The sequence below is a fragment of the Sceloporus occidentalis genome, unplaced genomic scaffold (assembly GCF_023333645.1).
Source record: "Sceloporus occidentalis isolate IW3139 unplaced genomic scaffold, rSceOcc1.0.p SCAF_41, whole genome shotgun sequence".
Classification (NCBI taxonomy): domain Eukaryota; kingdom Metazoa; phylum Chordata; class Lepidosauria; order Squamata; family Phrynosomatidae; genus Sceloporus; species Sceloporus occidentalis.
Genome location: NW_028317021.1, coordinates 5,810,474 through 5,836,131, shown reverse-complemented (window position 1 = coordinate 5,836,131; position 25,658 = coordinate 5,810,474). Strand labels below are relative to the sequence as shown.

General features: G+C 44.7%; 1 protein-coding gene across 1 annotated transcript; it reads right to left on the bottom strand.

Annotated features, from left to right (window-relative positions):
* Positions 1-1,619: 1,619 nt before the first annotated feature.
* Positions 1,620-25,658, bottom strand: LOC149290048 (cilia- and flagella-associated protein 251-like). Its single transcript, XM_089489856.1, has 21 exons — positions 24,982-25,658; positions 24,193-24,756; positions 22,340-22,480; positions 21,627-21,736; positions 20,377-20,485; positions 19,464-19,544; positions 18,548-18,625; positions 17,355-17,399; positions 16,836-17,047; positions 15,688-15,879; positions 14,882-15,129; positions 14,472-14,623; positions 13,572-13,745; positions 12,486-12,670; positions 11,660-11,774; positions 10,887-11,050; positions 8,071-8,161; positions 7,561-7,704; positions 3,513-3,741; positions 3,323-3,424; positions 1,620-2,626 (listed from the first exon to the last, which is right to left on the bottom strand). Exons 1-21 carry the CDS (start codon positions 25,249-25,251, stop codon positions 2,472-2,474), a joined length of 3,561 nt encoding a protein of 1,186 aa, XP_089345982.1. The 5' UTR covers positions 25,252-25,658; the 3' UTR covers positions 1,620-2,471.

The following is a 25,658-nucleotide window of genomic DNA, read 5'->3' as shown; positions in this document are numbered from 1 at the left end:
AAAAACCTCGTTCCCTAAGAAGCCCTAACGCTGACTGAGGCCAAAGGCTTGCCTCATCGCCTTCCCACAATGGCCAGCCTCAGGCTCACCAGACAAGAGGAGCATCACCTAAGAAGCAGAGGATGCTAGGGCTGGAAGGGACCCCAAGGAGCCATCCAATCCAAGGCCTTTCTTCTGCCATGCAGGAACTCTCCATCAAAGCACCCCTGACATGGCCACCCAGCCTCTGTTGAAAGACCTGGCTCCAAAGCAGGAGACTCCATCACTCTTTGAGGCATCATCTTCCTTCACTGAACAGCTCTTACTGGCAGGAGGTTCCTCCCCATGTTTAAGGGGGATCTCTTTTCCTCTAGTTGGAATAGTCTCTGGAGCAGCAGAAAACAAGGTTCTGGAGAGAGAACTGGTAGCACCGACTTAGGGCAACCCTAAGGCGAGCCTATCATGTGGTTTTCCTGGCTGGCAGGTTTCTTTCTTCCCTTGCCTTCCTCTGAGGCTGAGACTGTGTGACTTGGCCAAGATCCCCCCAGTGGGTTTCCACGGCCCAGGCGGGATTCGAACCCTGGTCTCCAGAATCCTAGCCCAACGCTCCAACCGCTACGCCAGGCTGAGACCCAAGAGTTGCTTTCATGGGCATGGAGCCATCCTGCCCAGTTGCCCCTGGTGAGTCTAACCTTCATGGAGTGAATCCACTTGGAAAGCTGTCCGCACTGGCAGCCCTTGCGACACTTTGTGGCTGTGAACTCCACCGTTTCACTGCACGAGAACAAACACGCGTCCCTCCACAGTCACTGGCTTTAGGGGCCCATATGTGGAAAAACCACACCTATAAAAACCAGTTTTGACCTGAGAGAACACCTCTCTCGGAATCTCTAGGTCCTCCAGCGCAAGGGCAACCTCTGCCAGACATTGAGCATAGAACGGTGCTGGAGGAGCTACAAAGGCCAAGCATAGTGGTCTCTCTAGGAATCTATCTCTCGGGCCTTCATTCAGTGGTTCAAGTTGAGGAAGGGAACGCTTTTGGGTTGGCATGAGCCATACTGGGATGGCCCTGCTAGAAGAGGGTCAGTGCCCATCCCGCCCACTCAGTGGTTCTTACTCAAACGTTGCTGCTGCGGGCCTTCAAGCTGTTCCCGATTCATGGCGACCCTACATCGAACCGATCGTGGGGCTTTCTTGGCAAGTTTCTTCAGTGGGGGTTTGCCACAGCCATCCTCTGAGGCCGAGAGAGTGTGACTCGCCCAAGGTCACCCCATGGATTTACATGCGCTAGAAAGCTCACAAGAGTTAAGTCCAAGAGGATTGTGGCAGAGCCCCGTTGGTGTTTACAGATAACGGAAACTATCAAGGGAGTTCCACACAAATGTGGAATAAGGCTACTTTTGTTTATTGTGTTGCAAGATAATACAGTGCTATTGTATGTTGTGGACTGATGCTCCATTTCTAGTTGGCACATTTGATTTATCGCATGACCAGTATGTGGATTTAATGGGCAACCTATCCCTTTCCTGTGGACAATGTCCAGTTGCTTCATGAAACCATGCATGCCAGAAACACTCCAACTGGCTTGAAGAAGAACCTAGGCCTTCCTCTGGGTTTGAACTGTCTAATAGGCCTAAGGACCCAGGGCCCTGCTCTGAGAAGGTCTGATTATCTCCCTCACTGAGATCTGACCATTTGCAGACTATCTCTTGTATGAGTCTGGGATGATACAGAATGAGCTATGGGGCGATAACAAAGCAGGCTGAGGATTTATGCAACATTTCATAAAGCCCTGCAAATCAATGTGGGTCCCTGGCTTCCCAGTCTCCAGGAATTCACTGAATTTTATATGGCAAATAGTTTAATTGTATTTTAAGGGGGGGAGATTGGGGGTAAGGGATGTATATTTTAATGCCGTAAGCCACCCCGGTTGCGTTGCACAGAGGGGCGGGATAAAAATTAATTGTTTTATTATTATTATTATTATTATTATTATTAATTTGACTTCATTTAGCATGTCTTCAGTCTAAAGAAATAAAAAAGCCTGACCATAAGCAGAATTGATGGACACCAGTGGAGTTATTTGGCAGTTCTGTTCTGTCTGTATTTTATGGAAATGCAATGGGCACAGAAAGGACACAGTTTGCAACTCCCAGTATTCACTGCTACTGGGTGCAATGGCTAGAGCTGATGGGAACTGCAGTCCAACAACATCTAAAGGGCCACCCAATTCCCAAATGGGTGGGAAGCGATATGGAATGACCAATGAGGTCAGTCCTAGGAACTTTTTTTTTAAAACCAACTTGAGACTTATTTCTCAGGGTTTAAAACAGCATGAGGCTCTTTTAACGGGGCAAGGTTTCAGGATCATTGCAAATTTCAAAAATGACATAAAATGTTTTGTATTTTTTAAAAAATAGATATTGTTGCTAAAGGAACTTAGCGATAACACATAGCCGTTAAGAAAAAGGATGGGGAATCCCACAAAGCCGTCAAGATTTCAACACCAGATCGCAGCTCGTGGGTTCATTTGGAGTTTCTGCCTCTCTCAATGTGGGCTCTGGAACCGGTAAGCCAAGAATGTCCATGATGAAATGCTCGGCTGTAATTTCCTCCGGAATGCCTTCCTCAATAAAGACATCTGCACCTGGAGAACGTTGGAGGGGAAAAGATCAAAGTTACCGTTGTACGGATTTCATATAGCATTGAAGCAACGATGTGTGGAAAGGAATGTCTGCAAAGCCACACACACACATTAGGGTTTTGTCTTGTCTGGAAGAAGAAAAAATCTGAGCGGAGTGCATTTTTTGTTTTAAAAAAAATCTTGGTAACATTGTTTGGCAGACCGGTATTGCCTTTTCCTTTGCGTCTAATGGAAGGAGGACTTTCCATGAGGGAAGATTGACTGATGGTTCTGGGGATGTTGGTGCATCAGCTGGACTCGCTTGCTCAGGCAATGCAGAATGGTCTGTGATTTCTCTAAATTGCATTTTGTTCACACTGACAGCAGTATAGCCATGTTACAAACAGAACTAAGTGGCTTTCTAATGCTGCAATGCAATGCTAAAGATAAGTTATGACAAATGAGGCTAACTGAATATCCGCGGAACTAATTTTTGAGTACCCACAGTTTGGATCGGACCATAAAATGCCTTTTGGTGGGTCAAGCAAGGATAAAAGAGGAGGGAAAGTTGGCAATGCACTAGCCAGGTGCCAAGGCCTATTGGTTAGAACTAACTCCGCTTTACAAATTTGTAGAATTGGACCATCCGGACTACAAAGAACAAACCTGACAGCCCACTTCAGTTGACTTGTTTTTGCCCAAAGTGTTGCAGTTGTGTACCTGTGGGATCGTAGGTGCCTACTTCTGCGCGACCCCCCTCTGGATTGACACCCAGCAAAGTGGTGAGGCATTCTGCCAGCTCCTCTTCTGTGAAATGCTCTCCTGTATTAAATAAAGGGGAAAGACTATCAGTTAGAGTTTTGCTGCCGCACCCTGGTCATCAGACTGGTTTTAGGCCAACATTGCCCACCTCGGTGTTGAAGCAGCAACAGTAGGTCATTCCTGTTAATGGCCAGCTCACGGTCCTCATTCTCATAGCCCAGCACTTGGAAGGCCTGTTGTATTTCTTTTGCTGACAGCCCAAAAGCAGGCCGATGATTTATGTAGAGTTTGATAAAGCCCCGCAAATCGATGTGAGTCATTTGCTTCCCAGTCTCCAGGAATTCACTGAATTTGACTTCATTTAACATGTTTTCAATCTAAAAGAAATTTAAAAAGCATGAGCATAAGCAGAATTGATGGACACCAATGGAATTATTTGGCAGTTCTGTCCTGTCTATATTCTATGGAAATGTAATGGGCACAGAAAGGACACATTTTGCAACTCCCAGCATTCATTGCTACTGGATGCAGTGGCTAGAGCTGATGGGAATTGTAGTCCAACAACATCTAATGGGCCACCCAATTCCCATGCTTTCCTTACAGTGTAAATCTTACACATTTGGCTTAATTACGAATGTCCTGGTTTCTAGAAACACTAGTGCCATAATGCCCAGATACAGATACAGGCGTTTGGGCAATCCCTGCAAAACAGATTAAAACCACATGCGCGCAAAGCATATTCCTGGGGAAAATCAAGAATGTGACATCACAATGTGGCCAGTGCAATGGCTCAGATTTACTGCCAACCAAAACACAGTTGGGCATGTTGTGTAAACCAAAACTATCTGACAAACCACACTTTACCAGGGAGAGCTCGAAAAAACATACTTCAGGCAAACCGGCTTGCCTGTATGTCCTGTTTTGGGCATAATGTTAAAGCCTGGCTTTGCAGTACATGCGTGAGAAGACACCATGGTCAAAATACCCGTTTTAATGTTGTTCCTAGTTCACTGTGGAAAAACAGCACTTCAGCAGCACTAAACAACTCTAGCGTGGGCATAGCCTTAGTATTCACTACAGAAAAGATGCACCCAGTCCCTTCAGGTTTAAGCTTTAGAACTTCAGCAGAGGGAACTGAATGTTGATGAATGGTAACTCTAGCAATTCACACACTACCAACATAGTAAAAACAGGGCTGGCTTTACCATAGAGCTCAATGAGGAGGCCATCTCAGGTGGCAGAGCACTAGGGCTGGCAAATGCATCAGTCCCCACTTTAGCCCAGGAGGGTCCATGCGGCTTCAGAACTCACTATTTCAATGATAACAAAGAAGCTAGAGTTGACATCCCCACCATCCGCCAAAGCAGCCAAAAACAGATAGCTGGAGAAGACTAGGTAGCCATGCTTCTTCCAGCCTTTTACATAAGTGTTATTTCAAGAAGGGCTGGAACTAAGAGATCCTTGGAAAGCCAAGGCACTGTGAGAGAGTGAAGTGGAAAATAGTGCGCAGAGCAGCAGAGGCAATTTTCTTTATCCTTGGCTGAGTATGATTTAAGATTGCTTAGTAAGTTGAAATTTTCTATGTTGTGCCCGAAGGAAGATGCTTTCATGGATAAGGTATCAGCTTAAATCCTATTGGTCCTGTTTTAATAATTTTAACGGTATCATTTTATTGTTATTGTTTACAGTTATGATTTATTGGTTATGGTGGGTGGGTGGGTTTTGGGGACATTGTATTTTGATGTTTTAATGTTGTTAACCGCCTCGATCTTAATGGAGAGGCGAGGTATAAATAAATAAATATTATTATTATTATTATTATTATTATTATTAAAGTAGAATCATTGAATCAATTGAATTGACCTACGTGTTGACTCAGCATTCAACGGTTGTAGTTCCATTTTGTTCCTGTGGCCCTTGCTTACTTAGAATAAAGTGTTTCTACAAGACTCCTGTTTTCACCCTTTGTGCGCCTGAACTTGGTGCATGTGCGAGTGAGATTCTGTACCCTCTGAGGGAGAGAAGATCTCTGGGACACAGATAAAACAAGCCCTCCACAACATCTGCCCCTGTGGCTGGATTTGGAGAGTAGGGGCAGGGTTGCAGAAGCTTGAGATCCTGTTCTTCCTCAAGGGTGGGAGGCAGGGAAGCAACCCATCACAGGACCCCTTGAAAGCAGCTAGTTGCCTGTGCGTTGCCATCACCAACTTATGGGAATGAGAAGTGATGGCATGGCCAGAGGTCACTGCTGCTGTATAATGTGTGGGCCATGCTTGACTTCTTGCCTCAAGCAGCAAGAAAGCTTGGGTTAGCCCCAGTTCTAAAGGAGCACCCCAAGCCTCTCCCAAAGTTTAAAAAAAAGGGACAACGGTTGACCAGATACTAAAGAAACCAGAACTGGCCGCTATAAAATAGGGAGTTCTGGAGTATTTATATGCCAGCGAATGAGGGAAACACAATCAGAGAGGTGTGCAAGACTATTATAATACAAGGAGCATAACTGTTCACTGTGCTAGACACAAAACCAGGAATACTTGTGTTCCCCACCCCATTGGATCCCTCCCCCGAGTTACAACAGATAGGAAGAGGACTTTTCAGTATGTGAGAGAAGGGGGGGGGGAGGCAGTGGTCTTTCCATGTCTTCCAGCTGTTTCATCAAAAGTGGAACAGCTTCAGCCCTGTTCTCATTGTGTCTGCCCTTTTCTGCTCAATGGAGGGAACTAGGCCATGAATCCACCCTGCTGCACTACAGTGCTCAGGGAACTGGGCTACATGTTCGGTCACCCTTGAAGAGCTTTCTTCCCTGTCCTCTTGCACAAAAACAAGCACCTTCTGTCTAACACACACTCACATACAGCCAGAGGAGCCGGGCCGTCTCTATAGCTTGCTGCAGTACTGAAAACAAGGCTGATTTTGTTTGAAGGCATCTAGACATCTTGCACCCTGTTTTTGAATGTGCCCCTGCTTCTCTCTCTCTCTTCCCTAATACCATCTTTGTTGTAGAATTCAAAGATAGAGCTGTATTAGTCTGTAGAATCAGTACATAGAGAGATCTTGTAGCACCTTTGAGACTAACTGAAAGAAATGGGCAGCATGAGCTTTCGTAGACTTTGGTCTCTTTGTCAGTTTACCCATAAGAGGCCGTAGCTTAGTGATAATATATAAGGACGGTAGAATAGGGAGTTAAATCCATTGTGGTGTACTGGTTTGGGAATTGGCATAGGATTCTGGGAGACCACAGTTCAAATCCTTGCTCAGCCATGGAAACCTTGGTTGAGTCACATTCACTCAACCTCAGAGGAAGGCCAAGGAAGGGTGACCAAAGTAGTGAAAGGTCTGGAACCTATGCCCTATTAGGAGCAACTTAGGGAGCTGGTATATCCAGCCTGGAGAAGAGAAAGTTAAGAGATGAGATGAAAGCCCTGTTTAAATAAGTGAAAGGATGTCACAATGAGGATGGAGCAAACTTGTTTTCTGATGCTCCAGAGAATAGGACCCAGAGCAATGGATTCAAACTATAGGAAAAGAGATTCCACCTCAACATTAAGAAGCATTTCCTGACAGTAAGAGCTGTTCAGTAGTAGAAGATGCTCCCTCAGAGAGTGGTGGAGTCTCCTCCTTTGGGGTTTTTTAAACAGAGGCTGGAATGCCATCTGTCAAGGGTGCTTTGATGGTGTCTTCCTATATGGCAGAGTGTTGGATTGGGTGGCCCTTGGGGATCTCTTCCAACTATGATTCTTTGATTCTAAAGGCAAACCCACTCTGAACAAATCTTGCCAAGAAACCCTGTGTCAGGTTCACCTTATGGTCACCATAAGTTGGAAACAACTTGATGGTACCCAACAACAAGAGTAAGGAGGCAGATTTCTACATACCTATGAAACTACAACTTCAGATTTCATTTAAAGAAATAGGAACTGCAGGGCCCTGGGGTGAAAGATATTCCCAGTTTGGGTTGGGGTTCTGAAAATCAACTTGAAAATCTCTCCTCCATCCTTTCGGTATATTGTTAACAATATTGTTGGTAACAAATAGTTGGAGGGGATTTGGAGCATAGGGTTTAATCTGGATCAGGAACACATTCTATACTCCTGCTACTCAACATCTTCCTTGTGATGTATTTTCAGATGTATATAGATAATATAAGGTGGGGGAAACAGCTATACTTAAATTGTTATGATTTGTGAAATACTGACCTGGTCCTCGGTTGGGTAAAAGCCCATTGCTCGCATGACAAAAGGAATTTGTTCCAGCGGGATGTGTGTAGACACCTTTCTAGGCACCATTGTGTTGATACCTTGGTGGCGCAACTGAGCATAATAAAAATAGTCTTCTAGTTCCTGAAAGGACATAAAATACACAAAAACTAAACATAACAATAAGAGCCTTCCTTCTCATGGTGCCCAAACAGTTTCTTTGATATACACTGGTTCTGTGCCATCTCTGTTAGCTGGGTGTGTGTGTGGAATCTGGTGAAATTTGTCCTGTTCTCTTGTTTTCAAGATCATCTTTATGATCCTTTGCACAATTTGTAAACTGGCATTTTCTCCACCGTTTGTAAAAATCCGTGTGGCTTTATGGTAACGTTGGGGCTATGGACCTTTTACTGCTTTTGTCAGCTTGTTGCAAGCTGCCTTGCAAGTATTCATGCTGAAAAGTGGAGTATAAATCCTGTACATACACGAACAATCCAGACTTTAAATTACCTTGAAAAACATGCCTTCTCTGCCATTTTCCAGGAAGTTGTAGTATGGGATTAAATCTTCCCCACCCAGTAAGACAGCTGCTTCCAGAGCGCTAGGGAAGAACAATGCAGATAGCGTTTGAGTAAGGAGAACAATGCAGATGGCATTTGGGTCCCATTTTGAAAGAAAGGCAGGACATCAGTCAGTCAGTCAGTCAATCAGTCCAGAGATGGTTACTGAGCCCCTCGGTAAGAAGCTGGAGGGACTCACCAAGTTAGCGTTTGTTGCTGTATTTGCAGAGAACTGGAGGAATAGGCAAACCTTATCTGGGAAGCTCTCAAGCTTTCATCCTTCTTTTGATCTTTGCAGATCTTCTGTCCCAGGAACTACATGGACTCTCTAATGAGTAGCGGGCTCTCCCTTCCTCCATTTTGTGCATGGTGCTCCAAAATGTTGGTCAGGACAGGTAGCAGAAGGGGACGTAGGTACCTGCTTTAAGGGATCCCTAAAGAATAGCAGCGGTTTGAGTGTTGAACTGGAAATCTGGGAGACCAGGGTTGAAATCCCCAACTCAGCCATGGAAACCCACTAGGTAACCCTGGGCAAGTCATGCTCTCTAAGCCTCAGAAGAAGGCAATGGCAGACCATCTCGGAATAAATCTTATCAAGAAAACTCATATGACAAAGTCAACTTCAAGGGGGAAGTCTACATCTTGGACTAGGACTCTTGGAGAGTAGGTTTGAATCCCTCAGTCAGATGGGAAGACAATAGCAAACCTCAGATAAATCTTGCCAAGAAAACCCTAGGAGAAGGTCAGCAGAAATCAGAGTCTACTTGAAGACACATAGCTATAACCAATATAAAAGAACCTACCTCCCCCACTTTAGGACACACACACACCCCAAGATTTTTAAACCCACACTGAAATAATGAGGCTCATCAATTCCCTCAGATCAACTTAATTTGAATGAGGTTAATTAAATCCTTCAGCCTCTAAACCTGTTTAAGCATGAACTGAGCTCAGCAGTGTTTTATGCCGTTCTGCTTGTGTCCAAGAATTAAGAATTTAAAACAGATTCAAGCCTAACTAATTATCGTGGATTCCTAGATCAACCATCCTGAGAAAAGTGGTTCCGTCGGGGGCGAGGGGATTCTAAGCCCTGTTGCAAAACTTTAATTCCCCAGCCTGCCTTGGAAAGCACATGGACAAAGAACCAGCTCACATTTGTACTGGGAACGCACCCCTAAGTGTGAAAAGAGGCAAGGGTGGCTACCTCAGTGGCTTCCCACATTCCTTCTTACTCCAACCTTATGGCGCGCAAAGCTTTAGGGCCTCTGCACCTGCGTCCTGAATGGGACCACGCCTTGGTGTGATCCATGCTTTTGGGATATAATTAAGTTATATTTGGACATTAAATATTGTGGAGACATGGAAGATGCCAGAGGCAGCAGCAATGCTTCTAATTAGCTTGCAAAGTGCTTTCCTCCATAAACAAATTACAGAGGCATTCAATGCTCCCTGGATCCCAGCCAGCAATTATAAAACAGGATCATTTATATTCTGCTGCTTTCCTCTGAGTCTTGCTCAGGCCGGACCTCCAACTGATGAAGCCACATTGATGACGGGACATGAGCAGGGATAAGAAAAAGAATTATTAGGACAAAACCCAAAAAATCATGCTATGATCCCATTGCATCTTCTTGCTGAGATGTTAGTCATTTGAACGTCCTGAAACCCCCTCCCCAAATGTGATAGCCAGAGAGGTTCCAGAGGGCATTTTCACCCTGAACTGCCACAGCCAGACCCACTAAGAAAACAAAGGAATAGGACATGTCCCTTCCCACCCATTCCCAATGTCATTGCTTCAGTGTTTTCCCTTACCTCTTGCCCCGAGGCCTAAACAAGCAAGCAAACATTCCTTATCGTCATCTAGGAAATGTTGCAACTTTCTTCAACCCCTTCCAAGGGCTGAAAGTGATAATACATACATCAGCTGTTCCTGAAATACTGGAACATGTATTGTGCAGGAACCCGATATGACACACCATCATGCCATTTCAATCTTATAATAAGTGACATGTAGGAGAGGTTGACTTCTCCATTTCTACTCTGCGCCAGGTACACAAAGTGAGTATCAGGTGGCTTGCCCCAGCAGCAATGCCTCCATCAACCTTAATAGTTTAACCAGCTTGCAAGGATAGGACCTAACCAAGTCACAGAGTGTTCCCACCAGCAGTAAGAAAGTGGAGAAAAAGACAAAACTAGAAAGGTTTTGAGGTTATTTACATCACTCAAGAGAAATTCCAGACACAGTGGCTCATATAAAGATGGCTTATACCATGCCAGCTTCCATCTAAGAACATAAGAAGAACCTGAAGCAAAAACTCTCTCTAGTCCAGACGAGAGATCCTTTCACACTGCACAACTGTAAGGCTATGATTCCACATTGACTGGGATTTGTAGTCTATTAAGCCACTAGAGCACTGTGGATGAAAATTGTAAATAACCGCTCTGTCCCACAGCTATACCTCCCATCCTTTAAAAAAAATGGTTCCTTAAGGTCCAGTCTCTCTTTTCCTGGAGAGGCAGCTCAGGGTCTCAGCAGGTGGCTGAAGAAGCTAGACATTTGGAAACTGGAAACCACCAAATGAAACAGAATCTCTCCTCACTCCAAACAAGACTTGATCTCAGCATCTTGAGTTTATGAAGCAACCAGTCCCTTTATCTGAGGCCACTGAGATGGCTTTCTGAAAGGCAGTTTGGGACGCTGTCAATATGCCCAAGAGTTTAATTGACAAACCTGGAACGGAAAGAGACATCATAGCTATATCTTACCTTAAATTAATGTCCCATTTCATCACAGTTGAGTCACTGCCCCCTGCCGTGAAGAGATGGCGCCCATCATAAGAGCAGGCAAGATTGCAGACGCCTGCAGGGTGGCAAATGAAAGCTGAAGATTTGTGTGGGTTCCCATCAACAGGCAAAACCTGCAAGCCAACCTAGGAAGCAGAACAGAGAACTTGACAACATTCCCCAAAGGCTCAGTAAATCTACTTCCACAGTCTAATATCTACACCTGAAGTTCCAAGTGTTGTTGTATCCCAGTTCCCATCAGCCTCCAATGGTCAGAGATGGTTGCAACTGTAGCTCAGCAACCTCTCTGCAGGGCTACAGTTTTTCCTCACCCCTTGGGGTAGATGCTAAAGAATTCCCAAACTCCTGTCCACAGAAATAGGGCAGGGGAAGATCTCTGTAATGGATTTAGCCCAGAGGCTTACCACAGCCAGCCAGAGAGCTGCTGTTGCCATTTCTCATGGCCCTCTACCAGCCTCCTAGCACACAACTAAATACTGGTACTTTCTGCTGGTGCATGAGACGAAAACCAGCCGATAAGGAATTCCCCCAACATTTGCTTTGGGAAGAAAGTCAGGCTGAAATCTCAGCAGCGTGGCATAGGCCTAAGAGCCCACTGCTATCTCCTAATTCCCAGGGTCACTTTCAAAAGCCTCCTCATTTTCAGGATGACTGGGGCAAACAAAAAATTGGAAAGCTTGCCCTGGGCCTAGAAGTGCCAAGTTACCAAAGTGGCCCATAAGTCTGTCACTTGCCTTATCTTTTGTAATGTAGGCCAGATATCGTTTCTGAGGATCATCACCTTCTTTAACTGGAAGGATCAGAATCTTCTGAAGGGGTGAACCGTATGTTGGTCCCAGGATAGTCTTTCTAAAATAAATAAATTAACAATTCTAACAACTTTTGGGTGTCTCATTTTTAACAGGTTTGTCCAGGGACGACTCCAAAGGTGCATCTCCACTGCAGAATTAATGCGCTTTGACACCACTTTAACTGCCATGGCTTCATCGTACAGAATCCTGGGGTTTGTAGTTTTGTGAGACACCAGTACTCCTTGGCAGAGAAGGGTACAGACCTTGCAAAACTACAGATCCCAGGATCCCACAGGATGGAGCTACAGCACTGAAGGTGGTTTCGAACTGCATTTTTTCAACAGAGCAGATGCACCCCAAGTAAAGCAGAACTTTTCCTTCCAACTAATTTGTTAACCTAGTTCTCAGGATGATTCCAGGCAAGGCCTACATAATATAGTTGCATTTCACACTGGCTCTTTTATGGGTGCGAAATGTAACTACATTAAAGCCCCTCTAGTCTGCCTTGCCAAGAAAATCCTAAGTTCGCCTTAGGGTCACCATCAACTGGAAATTACTTGAAGGCACACAACAAGGAGGAGGAGGAAAGGAAAGGGAGAGGCAATTCAGACCATGAAGGTATCCTAGGGGAAGGAAAAAGCAGTAGTTGAACAGAGTATTGGTGAGCTAAAATGCTGGAACTTAGTTGATCTCCTTTCTCTCACACACACACACCCATACAGACACTTTACAGAGAGATAAAGTGGACTGAAAAAATAAAACAGGACACCTGCACAACTTCGTGGTCACATTATACATCTTCATTTTATACTCATCATTGGCAGTGAGCAAAAAATATTCCATTGTGAGAGGCGGGTACCAGGTGATACACTTGGGGATAGCACTCTGCTCAATGCGATCCCTTCGGAGAACGACCAGATTATCTCTGGTGCTGTTTGCCAGGTCATATTCCACCTATAAACAAAGTAAGAGAGAGCTGGCAATGGAGTAGTTCCTACATCAATATGCCCAGCTAGTTCATCTGTACCTGAAGGTGTAAAACAGACTCCCTTGAGGAGAAATTGTGTTAGAGGAAATGCAGACATTCTGTACACGACGGTTAGAACATTTTCACAGAAATTTGCTGTCACTGAGTAATGAGCACGGATAGTCGCATGAACCAGCTCAATGAATGGGAGAACATACAGAAACCCCCAAAGCCATGCACATTTTTGCAATGCCAAGCCAACCATTGCAACGTGAAAATTTTAAGCTGCTGCTCAGCATCAGCCCAGCAAGACCCAGAGGAGTGGCACCATGCCAGCCATGACCACAGCAGACAGATCCCCAGGAGTTGTGAGGTAGCTTACCAAATGCATGGGGGTCAATCTGGTTGGAGCACAGTTGGTACAAGCTCTAAAGTATAGGATTTGGGGCATCCTGCGTCACCCCAATACAGGACCCAACTTGAAGACCCAAAATATTATGGAAAATATATTTTTTACAAAGAACCTGACCGGCACCAGACTGCCTATTCCTGCCATAGGGAATAAAAAGGGGCACCCAGGTATCTTCACCTACTCAGGATGACCATTAATTCTCTTCAACAGAAAAAACTATCAGGCTATCCTGCTAAGATGGAAGTTTGCATCAGAGAGCCCTCCTTGGATCTTCTTTTTCTGGTTCTGAGCTCCTGGCTTTGACATCCAGTTTTTATTTATTCATTTATACCCCTATCGTTTTGTGGGGTGGAAACATGAAAGAACTAGAAGCAAATGATTCCCAACTCCTTGGACTGCAGATTTTACATTTTCCCCAACAGAGACTTCCACATCACCAAGCATAACCCATTACTGCATCCGATTACGGCACATACCAAGAATCTGTCTTCCCCAAGACTTAAGAGCCTAGGTTCATCGCTGTCTAACTGCAACCCAAAGAGAAGGGCACAGACTGGCTTGTAGTGGGAGTGGAGTGCTGCCAGGAGATCCCAGAATTTAATTCCATCTTTGACAAACTGCGCGTAAAGGTTCACCGAAATATTTTCATCCTGAAAAATCAAACAAAGAGAAAAGGTTTAACAGTTACTTAGCAACAATAGATTCTATGTGGTTCAGGTCCAAGCTTCCCAGGCTCTAAGATCTTCAGGGAAGGGCCTTCTCATGGTCTCACCACCTTCCCAGGCACATTTGATAGGAATAAGGGAGAGGGCTTTCTTGGTGGCTGTTCCTAGGCTTTGGAACTCACTCTTCAGGGAGGCTTGAGCGGCCTGCAAGGGAAAATTTTCCTGTTCCAACAGGCTTTTCAAAACTGACTGCCAGGGCTTTTAAATAGTATGCTGTTTGACTGATCTTAATGGGTCTTAATGTTTTTAATAGATCTGCTTCTGGGTGATTTCTCTGCATGTTAATAATAACTTTTCCTGGTTTTATGTATGCCTTTGTAAGGGCCAGAATAGTGATTCCTTAAGTCCCAGTTACAATTCTGTGTTGTATCTATTACAGTGTTGGACTAGGTTTTCGAAGAGCAAAGACCAAATGCATAACTTAGACTTAATGCTGACTGAGTGAGCTTGGGCCAGTCTCATTCTCTCAGATGTTTCTGGGTACATTTTCAGAGTACATGTATCAACTCAAACATGTTCTGAGTATACACATCTAAAAGAAATCTTTCAATGGTGAGGTTATACATGCATTCAATAACTAGCTTCAAGACCTGTGCCATGGGGAACTAAATGGGTCACAAGAGGCAACATCAGGTTATGGGCCGTACTCACCGCTGTGGCAAAATACTCAGAGTTATGAGAGAAAGCCATGTGGGTCAGAGGCCCTTTTGAATATTGGAGAGGTTTTTGATAGTCATTCTCCAAAGATATAGCATCAAGGAGGTAAACATATCCATTTTCAAAGCCAGCTCCCAGCAGTGAACCTAAAAGACACATTAAACCAAAGTTGCAAACCTATCATAGGGTTTTCTTGGCAGAATTTGCTCAGAGGGGGGTTGTCCTTGCCTCCCTTTGAGGCTGAGAGAGTGTAACTTGCCTAAGGTCAGCCAGTGGGTTTGCATGGCCAAGCGGGGATTTGAACCCTGGTCACCAGAGTCATAGTCCAGTGCTCAAACCACTACACTATGCTGGCTCTCTTATCCCAAACTTCCCAATACCAAAAACGGAGTATAAATCAGTACCATCGTGGTTATAACAGAGGGTCCGGATGATTCTATCCTTAAAGATTCGGCTAACCAGGTATTTGTTAAGACTGTAGTTCCACACTTTCAGGAGACCGCAAAAGCTCCCCTTGGCCATGAGAGGTTTGCTTGGGTGACACGTAATGGCATGAACAGCATCTTTGGGCTCCTCCAGGCATTTGCTGACTTTTAGGCCCTCTGGCTTGACATGAATCACTACTGAATTCGATGAGGAAATAATAAAATTCCTGTGACATGGGAAAACAATATAGAATCATACAGTTGGAGGAGGCCCTGTAGACTATCTGTACCAGGCATGAGGAAAGTGCAGCTCCCTTGCAGCCCCCAGACCTCACATTTGCAGTTTCAGGTGCCCCCTACCCATCCCCCAGTTTTATTTTTAAAAATCAGTCCAATTTTCAAGTTATTTCCACCTGAAAACCATGCAGGAAGCCCCCTCAATGGACAAAAAAACCACCCTACCCACCCCTGTAACCTGCTCAGAACTCACTGAAGTACTTCTTAAAATGGTAACTGGAAGTCACACAGCATCACTTCCGGTCACCATTTTGACGAGGACTCCAATAAAAAAGGAAAGCATTTTGATGTGCTGTGGAGAGGTGAAAAATTGTGTATGTGTCGGTAAAAAATTATCCCCCAACCCCTAAACAGTGATCCCACCTCTGATCTAGACTAACTTTTTCCACCATACAGGAAAACTAAGACTAGACCATTCCTGAATTTCAAGAATGATTGCAGACATGGTAACATTCCCGATTGACACCAGGGTGGTTTTTGACCCTCACCTAACAATAAAAGGTTCCCCCGCTAAGGTGCAAGAGATGGGTAACTTGCTGATATCCACAGGACATGCTTTTTTCTTGGAAAAGGAAATTGACCGGATGGGCCCAATTTTCAATTTGCTGTACCAGTACAGAAGCTGTAGGTCTCCGTCGTAGAATTTCACATGCCCTTTGTTGTCACAAGTTACAAACATCCTGAAAAGGAGAATGAGTATATATAGAGAGAGAAGGGGGGAGAGGACCAAGATCTGGCAGAAAGCTAGTGAATTTTTCTTTTAAAGTCAGGTACTTCAAGCTCTCCAGAAATGTGGAACTTCAACTCCGCAAAGGCACAGATTGCATGGTCAATGGTGAAAGACTGTAAGAACAATAGTCCAATACAATTGGAGGTTTAGGACTGTGAGGTCTGTAGCAAAATCAATGGCTCAGTTGGCCTTTTTGTGGGATGCAACCCATCAAGACCAGTTCTCTTTAAATATACCCAGCTTGCCCTCTGCTGGTAAAAATGGAGAAACATCTCTCCAGATTTACCATGCGACCCTTGATTTCTACAGTCAGGCTAAATACCGATTCATGGGCTGCTCCCTCTCTTGCCTATTTGTTTCTTTGTTTGTTACCTTAACCAGAACTTTAAAAATTCATTCCCATTACTCATCACAGTGTTTGAAAAAATAACCTGTTGCTAGTCATGACAGCGCTGAAAGAGCACTTTCCTGTCACTTACCAAACATTTTTAGAGTGGATAAAAGGAGGGCACAACACTGGAAAAATGACTGCCAAAATGCCTCTAAAATGCCTGTGAAAAGTAACTTTGGATAGTAACTAGACAGCTTACTCATTACACAGACAAAGCAGCTTTGTCCCCGCTTGTTATGTCCCTTTGGAAATGTGCCTTTGTTATACCTGTTACTCCCCCACTTACACATTTCTGTCTTTGGTTTTAATTTGTCAGCGTATCCTATGAACAGGCAAATCTTTAAATTGCTTGGAGCAGGGTTCAAAGCTGCACACCCTGAATTTGGGTCAATCACCGTTTCTCAGCCCAGGGCTGTTGTGAGGATGAATTGAGCTAAAACAGTCTTTCCCGTCTTGAAGCCAGCAAAGGGCACGATACTGATGGGGCACATAAACCTGAAAGGTGAGCTGCTCACTTATCTGTGATGGCCAGCACCGTGATGCCATCCTTCTGCAAATGTATCAGCTTGATGGCTTTCATACTGTAGGGTTTCGGAACGGGATCCTGGGAAGGAAGGCAAACAGGCCCCCACAATGCTATCTTCCCTTCTAGTGTTGCAGTGATGGCGCGGTCAGTGCTGAAATGGAAAAGCGTCTGGCTAAAGAGTCCCACAGTTTTTTCGAACGTCTGCAGAAGGAAAAGGAAAAGGAGCTCAAACCCAGGCCATCTGGAAGAGTCCCCCTACGAACCTGTTGGGATTTTGAGATCTCTGTCTCTCAGTCCCTCAGACATCGCCTCTCAGGCCATCATATATAGATAGAGGCACACTCTCAAGTATTAAGGTCTACTCTCAAGCACAGGTCTGTAGCAAGACAAACTGGCCACCAAAAGCAGTTTCTGCTCAAGGACCAAAAGCTTGCTTGCTGCAGCATCTTAAATATCTCTAAAATAATTAAAGGCTATCCATCTTTCCAAGTCCGTAAATTGTACTCACTTTCTCTGTCAGCATGGGAGCAAAATAGTGCAAGACGCTGGATTCCTAAGAAGAAACAGAGAAAGAGGACAGAAAGCATTCCCTCACTGCATGAGAAAACCAGGGCCAGCGCAAGATATTTTGCTGCCTGAGGCAAAGGACAAAATAGCACTCCCTGCACAGCGCACAATAATATGCTGACTGCTCTGGCAGCTGAATTTTACTGCAACACTGTCAATGGGATCATGTTCTCCCCAAGGCCTGAGGCCACAGGCAAGTTTAAGAACCCCAGGATAAATAGTATCTCATACAGAATTCTGTCCTCCAACAGAGGAATCAAGCATCCATTTGGATCCACTGGAAAGCTGTCACTTCTGCTTCCCCTGCATCTCCCCTTGAGGCACTCGCCTTACTCTGCCTAAAGCATCCCCTCCAACATTTCGCAAATGAAAACTGGGACATGTGTGGCCAAGCATCAGCATGTAGTCAAAATATCAAAAGTTATGAATTAGGAAGAACACACAAGCTTTTGCACCAGAAACTATTTTATGTTTTAGCACAAAGAAAAACCACATGATGTGAGTTGAAGATTTTCACAGTCAGGTTGGCATCAGTTATTTGTTTCTGCTGATGATCAGGCAGGGCAAGGCAACACCAGGATGTCATACACATTTTCAAATTCAGTCTCATGGTCTTAAGGCAACCTTTCCTAATGACATGTGTCAGACTACAACACCCAGATGATGAGAAATGTAGTACAACAGATAGACAGGGCACCAGATTGTGAAATACTGTGTTACTGTGACCTATGGAGACTCTAGGATAGAGTTCTGAAAAAGCTGGGAAAAGTTACTTTTTGGACAACAGCTCCCAGAATCCCTCAGTCAGAAATCTGTGTGATGCAGGCAGGAAAGTAACTTTTCCAAGCTTTCAGTCCTAGGCACAGAAGGGTCCTTCCCATTACATGGTACCTGATCCAATGGAACAATTTAGCTGCCAGCACAAAGGAAAGGAAATCTCAAAACTTGAAACTTTTTACCCAGAAAGCTTCCATCTCCCTTTCTTAAAGTTTAAGAGTCCAAGAATCCTGCTCAGTTCAGTGCTTGGAGGTACAGTTATGGAACAGATCACAGTGCCCACTTCCCTTGCAGAAAAATCCCTATTTGATAAAGTCACACACTCAAGTATGACAAGAGAGTTTCACTCCAACATACCCGCATATAAAATATAACTTGAGTTTCACTGTTGCTGACCAGTTCATTATGGTCTCTTGAATGAAAGGCAATGTAATTCTGAAAGAACAACACAGGGAATTAAAACAGCAAGATTGTCATCTTTTAGCGTTACACACTTAAAACACTGTTTTGAATTTGGAAGTTTCGATAGATTTTAATCTCTTAACCATACAAATCTGTACAGCTGTCCTCAGACATAAGCTTCATGTCACTGTGGCTAAAAGGACTGGATCCAGGTTTATCACGGTGTCAGCACAAGGCCTGCAGCCTTGTGGCAAAGGTACCGTTTCCATTGCTCAGCTGTGCAACCACTTGTACTATCTCTTTGCACAACTGTTTGAACAAAGGTGTAATCTAGCACAAGTATACTAACAGGGATTTTCACTCTGTTAGCAAATTGGATTTAAACCCACGGGCAGAGGATTATAGCCTAGATCGGATTCCAAAATATTTAAGAAGAGGTACAACAGGCAGGGACATGTCACAGCCTAACCTCCTTTACAGGGTTGCTGTAAAGATACACTGAGGAAATCCTCTGGGTGTTGTGTGGAGTACAATTTTGTGCCACTTGTGAACTGATTTATTCAAGAGATCATTACATTAAAAAAAACCCACCAGATTTTTTTAAAGTTGAAAAATCGCTCTGGGAAAAAGTGAGCAAGTGGTATCACAAGCCCCCATCCAATGGGTGCATTGTACAGCTGGCTTCTGCAGCCAACTGGCAGAAGCTATTCCTTTGTCATCTGTTCCCAGGGCAAAGAGCATATGTCCGATGGTAATGTGGCAAGGGCACCTCAAGAGCACAATGTCTCCTGATCATAAGTGCATCTCCCCACATGGTTGGCCTGTGATACTGAACATCTTCCCTTGTATGCCACCAGCTGGAATCTCTCACCTGGAAACCATACTGGGGGAGGATTTTGACACTGCAGTCAGGATCTGTGTCACCTAAAGTCCAGCTCCAAATGCTAATTTTCTGATGGAAAACAAGAACAAGAAGGATTGTTTGAGGCAGTGAAGTGGCATACCTACCCAAGCTTACTAGAATTTCCATGTCCTCCACCTTCCTCCCACCTCCTTGGGTCTACTTGTTCTATGCGCGGCCACTGCAGCTACAGTTTAAAGCAGTCAGCTGACATTGGCTTGGAATTCATATCTTCACAGAAGCTTTTTGGAGGTTCTGGCTCCACAGTACTTTTAGGTGTCCTGACTCAATTTTCCCCAACAATGACCAAGCCCCTACATTGCTTTAACATGGCATAAATATCCACTGGACTTACACTATGCATTCCCTACACTGAATACCAACGTAGTATTCAGCATAGGGCATGGATGACAGCCCATTGTGTAACTGAAAAGACAATGCATAGAGGCAATGTGCCCTCCTGTCCTACTCTGAGTATTTGGAGGTGCCTTTACTTGGGCGATGGCCCCACATGCACAACTCCACTACTGCCACTGTCAGCTGGATACAACCATTATATATTGTCCAAAAAAGCTCACATGTGTAACACAACTCATGCCTGCATAGGTCACTAACAGGGCTCCAGCTTCAGCGCCCTCAAATTGTATTGTTACAACTCATAATCTTCAGGTCCTGCAGGATAGATGATATAGGCCAAAACATCTGGCAAACAGCAGGCTGGGGTTAACTCTCCTGGACCTTGCATGTTTATCAGATTTGTCAAGAAGTAATGCACAACTGTACATGTCTCCCCACAAGAGTGTCCCACAGTGGCTCCCTTCCTTCCCAAACTGGAGAAACATAGGTTTATCAGACTATTTAGCATGCCACATATTTGCTTTACCTGCTCTTCCCCAGCTCCGACAGTAGCCAGTAATGTGGAGTCGTGGGAAATTGCAACAGCGCTGACTCCGCCTTCTGGGTGACTATCAAATATTGTGTGCACAGGGACCCTGGATAACAAGACACCCAACTAATATTCAGATATGAAGCTGCACAAATTGAACCAACTCTACTTCTGTCCTTGTAGGACCAAGAAATTTGGGACCCTGAATTTATGGATCCCGAATTAGCCACACTGCAGAATCATCCCAAGTTGCTTGACCTAAAAGTGCAAAGCCCTGGCTGCCTGTAGAGGTTTTCCATGTGATAAACCATCAGCACTACAGGTTGGAGCATCTTCTGAGATTGTTGGCCAATTTTGCCCTCCCGCCCCTGGGATCCACCATAGGCCACATTCCGTTTATAAAAGTGACCAGAAATTTACTTCCGGTTTGGGGATGGATGCAAATCCATCCAGTGTCATCCCACTCCATGCCAGAAATAAATTTATGTAAGGAGTGTGGCCCTCAGCTTGTTCCCCCTATACACACACATACTAAAACAAGGGCCTTCTCTTGCTCTGGAGAAAAACAACTGTTTCTGGAGGCTTCCAGAACCAGCACTTCTCATTTTACACACACACACACACACACCCAAATATGGCCCTTAGGCTAGTTGAATGGGAACAGAAACTGCTGACCTGGGAGGTATTTGTAAATTCTAATCCATCAGCAGAGGTATGAACAGAGATTGTGCTTTCATGGCACACAACATAAATATACAGGCCTTCCCAAGTGCACAGGTAAGGAAAGAATTCTCAGAAAAAAATGTCTTATTTCAAAGGGACTGATTTTCTACGCAGTACCTCAAAACTAACACTTGAGAGACCTGTATCAGCTTGCACAACTCTTTGGAGATTTACAGACAGTGTCACAATTTCCATCTTTCCATATCCCATTCTGATCTGATCCCAAACCCATGACTTTGTTACTGCTAATATACCGGTGGCTTTAACAGTGATCCCATCAGTGAATCTGAACAAATGGGCTGGAACCCAAGAAAACTCATGCTAGAATCAATCAGTTAGTCTTAAGGATGCTACCAGATTCTTCCTTCCCCCCTTCTACTTTTTATGGCAAAATGGACTAATATGGCTATCTCTTTAAAAACTGCAGACTGCCCTTTTCCAACTTGGTGCCCTCTGGATGTGTTAGACCCAGACCCAGCCATCAACCCATCCTGGGCTGCACAGTCATCTGCTCCAATGCTTACGCTGAATAGCCGTCCCAAATAATAATCAAGCTGTCCGGACCACGGTCTGCAGTTACTATCCATCGCCTGTCTTGACTTAGACAGATGCAAGAAATACAACTCGAGTGTCCCTGGGAAGAAACAAGCCCTGGTGAGAGATGGATCTGAAGTCAACTGGAAATCTGTTGTTGACCCCAACTCATGGCGATGCTGTGTATGAGACACCTCCAAGACCTCCTATCCTTCACTGCTCTGCTTAGCTCCTGCAAAATAAGGCCAACCATGTGGTGTGCGGTCTGCCTCTCCTTCTGCTATCTTCCACTTTTCCTAGCACTATTATCTTTTCTAATGAGTCCTGCCTTCTCATGATGTGTCCAAAGTACAACTGTCTCAGTTTCATTCTCCTGGCTTCCATGGACAGATCAAGCCTGATCTGTTCTAGGACCCACTTGTTTGTCTTTCTGGCTATCCAAGGTATCCTCAGCATTCTTTTCTAGCACCACACCTCAGAGAAGTTGATTTTCTTTCTGTCCACCTTCACTGTCCAGCTCTTACATCTATACATGGTAATAGGGAATACAATAGTTTGGACGACTCTGACTTTAGAGTGTTAAACTTTGGAGTGTTAAACTTTCCCTTCTGTTCCCCTAGGACTATTGTATACATGATTTGTGTACAAAAGATCTATTTCTATGGGTCAGGCAAGAGGTGCTGACACAATATTTGAGTCTTACCTGGAGGGGATACTGCTTATTCCTGAAGACGTCGTGGATCACAGCAGTGTGACTAGAAACATACAGAATCACTCTGAAGTCTTCATCAAGCAAGTTGAAAACAGGGAGTTTGTTGTTGTAGCCAAAAACCCAAGAAAGACTCTGCAAGAGAAAGAAAGGGACTAAGGGCCCTTTCACATGCCAGAATTATAGCACGACAATTCCACTTTAATTGCTGTGGCTGCACCCTAGAGAATCTTAGGGTTTGTAGTTTGGGATGATACTAGACCTCTCTGCTTAAGAATTTTAAATACCCCTCTGCAGACTGAAGAATTCCACAGGATGGAACCATAGCAGTTAAAGTGGAATCATAGCACTATAACTGTGTACTATGAAAGGACCCTTCATCTCAGGGTAGCCCAAAACATAATGGGGAAAAAGATATTGCCAGGAACACAATGCTATTCAGAAATAAGTCAAGAATGCAATCTGTCATATTTTATTCAGCACAAGAAAATGTGCAGAAATTGTCTTTATAACTGAAGCTGTGATTCTCTACAAGGCTTGGTACAGAGGACTACACCCCATTGATATCAGTGGGGCTTACATCCATGTAGACAAGTGTAGGGTTACACTGTTCCTCACCTTCCCTCCTTCCCAATCCTGGAGATGTGGTATATACAGCATAGCTAGAGAAACTGTATTCAGACACACCTTCCTGCTTCTGAGGTTTCATGTTTAAACCCCTTCAAGTATATATTCACAGTCATAACACCGAGAAACCTGCTTCTCAACATTCTAAAAATTAAAGCCAACATTGTCAGGAAACTGGATTTTGCAGCCAAAGCAAAATGCCAACCTCCCCCTTCTCTCCTCGTCTAACCAATTAATTTCAATATAACATAATGGTTTCTCTGGGCTGAGCCTCCTGTATTCCTGTTTTGCCTTATTGCTTGTACAAAATCACACCCTTCTACCTCTCTCCTATAGTGGCTTCAGAACTAGTGCTGCATTCATGAAATGTGTGTTGCTAGTCACTCTTTCTTGGCCTGATCTACCCTACAAGGTTGTTGTAAGGAGAAAGCCATGTCTGTCCCCTTAAGCTAAGAAATACAGGTCATGAAAGTAAATGATACACAAATAAATGGTATCAGCCAACCAAATACCTCCCAGGCCCCCCCAATGAAGGCATGGATGTACTATTTCTCTCATGTTATTCTTGCCCATGAATTTGTGTCCTCTGATTTGAAGGCAGCATATAGTCATCATAACCATTAATATGACGTCTCCATTAATTTATCCTCTTCCCCTTTAAAGCCACCTACACTTCTAGAGTTCACCACAACCTGAGGCATCAATTACAATACTTTTAATCATAATGACACAGGCTGCAGCCACTGCAGACACCACTTTAACTGCCATGGCTCCATCCTACAGAATCCTGGGATTTGGAGCTTGTTGTGGCACCAGAGCTGTCTGACAAAGAAGGCTAAGTGTCCCACAAAACTAGAATTCCCAAAAGCACCCAGAGCATTGAGTCATGGCAGTTAAAGCCATGTCACACTGCATTAATTCTGCAGTGCAGATGCAACCACAGTAATTTGTTCTTTGTTGTGAATATGATCATCAGTTTCTTTGGGCATCTCTCCCAAAGTTCTAGGGATAATTATCTTTTTAACAATGTCTCATTGCCATATTCTGTTGTACCACTGCTAATGCCAGTCTCCCCGAATCTGGGAATGCAACTCCTGTGCGATGAGGGAGGCTGTGGTTCAACATATATGGAGGGCGCCAGGTTGGGGAAAGCTGGCCTATCATGCCACTCCTTCCCGCAAGTCTGATTGGTCGACTTTGCAGCTTTAAACAAGACTTACCAGCGGATGGTCAGAGAGTGGTCTGGTTTCATCCTCTAACATCATGGCTGGGACAGCGGTAGACACTATAGACTTTTCCTCCTCAGCTGGAGTCAGACTGGCGAGATGAGTTTGTGCTTGGGATGGCCCATGCTCTTCTTGGGCTGTTTGGATGTCCGTTTCTTGACTGACTCTCTCATTGTCACCAAGTGGCTCTTGGGGTCTGAGGACAAGGCCTACCTCTTGGCCCGTCTCAGAACTACCTCCCTTCATGACAGGACTACCTTGACCATCCTGGCCAGCAGTGCTTTCTGACAGCAAAGGAGGCGGCTGGCTTGGGCTTCTTCTGTCCTGCTCTTGACTTTGGGGATGATGGGTTTCTGCAGTGGTGGCCTTTGGCCCTGCTTCTGGTGTTTGGCTCCTGTCCTGGCCTTTTTCCAATCCAGTTTGGTCTCCCTCTTCTTTATCATCCCTGACACCACCAGGCTTGTGAGTTGCCTGTAGGTCCTCTTTGGGTGCTTGGCCCTTTTGTGCTGGGATCCCAGGCTCCTTTTCCTCTGTTATGGACATTTCAGTTGCATTTGCCTTAGAAACAAAAGAAAAATGTTGGTGGGCCATTGAAACACAGGCACCAAGGAAGAGAGAATCTGGGTTCCTGTCCCACCACTGTCATTAAAGTAAGATTTACCTGTCATTCTGGTCAACCGCTGCATGTTGGAACGGAGGGGAAGCAACAGTGTCCTTAAGCAAAAGCAAGGGCAACAATGTGTCTTGAGTCATCAGTGACAAATATCTCCCTTTACTACTTACACTGGCAGTGGTGTCTTGAGAGGTTTCTGGAGGACCAGGAGAAATGCTGGTTTTCACCCCTTGCAAAGCCTGTTCGCCCTGTTGCGTTGCTTCCATGGGTCCTGCAGAATCCTGGGCCTTTTCCTCTAGACCTTGTTCTGCCTGGCTGGGCAAGTCACTCTTCGCAGGAGCACTTTCAGCCAGTGGCATCTCTTCTCTTTGTATCTCTGCTCCTGGTTCTGACTCTTCCGTCCCCTGAGGCATTTCTGGTTTACCGGCGTCTTCCTCCATCCTTCCTCGCAAAATCACCTCTGTGACTCAGAAATAAAGTTTCAAGACCAGTACATACAAAACAGCATTTCTAGCATGCAGGAAGGGGTCACAGCTCAGACACATTACAGAGCTGCCAACCTCCAGGCCTTGGCTCAGACCTTTCCAGACAGCTCTCCTCTATTGGACTACAGCTCCCACCGCCTTCAGCCAGCACAGCCGATGATGGCAGAGAGCAATGGAAGTTGGAGTCCAACACGATCCAGAGGCCTGAATGCTGCTGCTAGCACCACCTTTAAAACTGTGCCGGACTGATTTGATGAAATATACAATTTACAAAGAGGGGCCACAGCTTTGTAGCTGAGCAGGCTAAAATCCCCAGCATTTCCAGGCAAAAGAACAAGCAAAGCGTGTGAAAGCCCTTCCTA